General features: G+C 32.3%; 1 protein-coding gene across 1 annotated transcript; it reads right to left on the bottom strand.

The window, feature by feature from the left end:
* Window positions 1-3122, bottom strand: DI09_236p10 (uncharacterized protein; the record flags this gene model as incomplete). The annotated part of the gene is made up of 2 exons (XM_013382940.1): window positions 1-2150; window positions 2328-3122. Coding segments are annotated over 2 exons (2945 nt in total), but the record flags the coding sequence as incomplete, so codon positions are not given.
* Window positions 3123-3247: the final 125 nt, after the last annotated feature.

The following is a 3247-nucleotide window of genomic DNA, read 5'->3' as shown; positions in this document are numbered from 1 at the left end:
TTTTCTTGAGCATCATCAACTTTTTTTTGAGCATCATCAACTTTTTTTTGAGCATCATCAACTTTTTTTTGAGCATCATCAACTTCTTTTTGAGCTTTTTTAGATTCTTGTTCAGCTTTTTTAGATTCTTGTTCAGCTTTTTTAAATTCTTCTTCAGCTTTTTTAAATTTTTGATTTACTAGGACATCTAGATCTTTTAAATTTTTTAGCTTGTCCCGGAATATGTTATAAAACCTCCATTTCAAAGTTGGGATTAGTAGTTTAGCTTCTTTAAATTCTTTTTCAGCTTGTTTAGCGTCTTCTTCAGCTTCATATTTTGCAGCTTTTCGAGCATTTTCAGCTTTTTCTTTAGCTTGATAAAATTTTTCAAGTTTTGCGATAAGGTTTTCGACAATGTTTTTTAGATTTTCAGCTTTTTTCATAGCTTGTTCTAAATTTTGAGCTTTTTCATGTATTTTTTTGAATTGATTGTTTGCTGTGTTTGCTTGTTTGTTTTTTCCTTCTTTTTTTGATTCAGCTTCGTGAGCTTCTTTCTCAGCTTGTTGTTTTTTTGATTCAGCTTCGTGAGCTTCTTTCTCAGCTTCTTGTTTTTTTGATTTAGCTTCTTGAACTTCGTTCTTAGCTTGTTTAACACGGTTTATAGATAAAAGCTTTGGGATCATTAGCTTTGTTAGGAGTTCCGTTTTGACGCAGTTCAGGTTTTTTAAAGATTCTAAAGATTTTGAAATGTATTTTTTAATCTTTGGATTTGTTGTTAGGGTTTCTAGATCAATGGTTTTTTTGGCTAGATCTTCAGCTTTTGTGTCTAGATCTTTAGATATTGTAATTAGATATTGTATTGCGGCTTCTAGATTTTGAGCTCCTTCTTTTTCAAAATTTTGAGCTAGCTTTTTTAATACATCTGCTTGACCTTTAACTTCTTCAGCTAACGCATTTAGGTTTTTTGCGTTACTTTTAACATCTTTCAATAGATCGTATGTTTCCTTTTCTTCAAGTAGAATACCTTTTTCATCGTTAATTCGTTCTGATATAATTTGAACTAGATATTGAGCTCTTTGAACTATCTTTTGTGTTTTACTTGCTTGGGTTTCAACTTTATCAATTGCTTGATGTTTAGCTTTTTTGACTAGTCTTTGAGCGTCTTGATTTAGTGCTTTTAGTTTATATGTTTGGGCTTTAGATGGTTTTTTTACTTCATTTCCTTCGGGTTGAAATTGTTTAAATAGGTTTTGTAATCGACCTGTTTTATGAATAACATCTCCAGTTAGTGCATATAATCCTAATTGTTGAGTTGTAAAAGCTGGAATTGAAAAAATTGAGGTTTTTGTTTCTTTTGCCAGTTTAACTAGATTTTCAGCTTTTTTAATACCTTCAGCGTATATTGTGCTTGCAATGCTGTCAAATGCATCAACTTGAACTTTTTTGGCTTCATTTTGAGCTTTTTCGTTTTCAACATCTTTAGCTAGTTCTTTTGCTTCATTTGCATAGTTTATACATTCTGAAGCTAGTTTGTATGCTTTATGTGCCTTTTTCATAGCTTTTTCAGCTAGTTTATATCCATAAAATAGATTTTCTGTGTTTCGAGCCTGTTCAACTTGGGTTTGTGCTTTAACTAATGGAATTTGAACTGTTTCAGCTTTAAAGTGTACTGTTTGTACTAGAATCTCAAGTGCTTTAGCTCGAGTTTCTTCAGCCATCTTTTGAGCATGATATACTGCTTCTTGAGCTAGTTTTTTTGCTTCATTTTCTTCGGGTTGAAATTCTTTAAATATTTTTTCTAATTGAGCTCCTTTACCCTTAATTTTTGTAGCTATTTTGTATACTCTAACTGTTTTCTGTTCAGCTTGTTTAGCTAGTGCATATTTTTCAGCCAGATCTTCTGTTTCTTTAGCGTCTACAAATAGCTTTTCTGCTTCACCTGCTAGACCTTTAGCTGCATCAGCTCCAGAGTGTAGTATTTGTGTTAGACTGACAGGTGCTTGATCTAGAACATCTTGGGCTAGCTTTTGAGTAACACCTACTGCATTTTGAGTTTCTTGAATTGAGTTTTTTAGTTTATCTGCCTGGGGTTTAAATTTTTCAATTTTTTTTTGTAATGCAGCTGCTTGATCTATAACTTTTTTGGCTATTTTGTATGCTCCAACTGTTTTCTGTTGAGCTAGTGCATATTTTTTAACCAGATCTTTTGTTTCTTTAGCTTCTTCAACTAGATTTTGTACATCAGCTAAAATTCCATTAGCTGCTTCAACTTTAAAGTATAGTATTCGTGCTAGACTGACAAGTACTTCAGCTTAAAAATCTTCGGCTAGATTTTGAGCATTAGCTACTTCATTTTGAGCTGCTTGAATTAGTTCTTTTAGTTTATCTGCCTGGTCTTCAGCTTTTTTGTCTTTGATCTCTTGAGCCAGCGTTTTTAATTCATCTGCTTGGATTCCAATTTTTTCAGCTAGGTTTTGTAATTGAACTATGGCATCCATAACTTCTAGAGCTATTTTTTCTGCTTGAATTATTTTCTCTTCAGCTAGTAGATATTCTCTAATTGGATTTTTTGTTTTTTTAGCTTTTTGAATTAGGCCTTCTGCTTCAATTAATAGATTTTCAACTTTTTCGACTAGGTTTTTAATATTTTCTTTTTCTTGACATTCAACTGCTTTTACGAGATTTTCAATTTCCTTAATTGCTAGATCTCTAGTTTTTTGAGCTTTTTCAGCTAGATTTTGTAGCTCAAGGACTAAATTTTCAGGTTCTGCGTTTCCAGCCTTTTCAACCATTTTTTTAACTATAATTTGGTTAGGTAGTCTGTTTAATCGAGCTACTTGATATGCAGGTATTAAAGCTAGTAAATATGTTTCAACTATGGCATATAGGCCTTCTGTTTTTTGAGCCTTTTCAACTAGATTTTCTGCTTCATCTGCTAGACCTTTAGCTGCTTTAACTTCAAACTTTAGTATTTGTGCTAGGATGTGAAGTGCTTTAGGTTGAGCTTCTTCGACAATCTTTTTAGCATCATCTGCTTCATTTTGAGCCTTTTCGTTTTCAACATCTTTAGCTAGTTCTTTTGCTTCATTTGCATAGTTTATAACTTGATCAACTAGTTCGTATGCTTTAGCTATGTTCTCCATAGCTTTTTCAGCTGTTGCATCTGCATCAAATAGATTTTCTGTTTCTTGAGCCTGTTTAAATAGGGTTTCTGCTTTACCTAATAGATTTTGAACTGTTTCAGCTTTAAAGTGTACTGTTTGTACTA

This window comes from Mitosporidium daphniae (assembly GCF_000760515.2).
Source record: "Mitosporidium daphniae strain UGP3 chromosome Unknown contig-236, whole genome shotgun sequence".
Classification (NCBI taxonomy): domain Eukaryota; kingdom Fungi; phylum Microsporidia; genus Mitosporidium; species Mitosporidium daphniae.
This window is presented reverse-complemented; position numbering and strand designations above follow the sequence as displayed.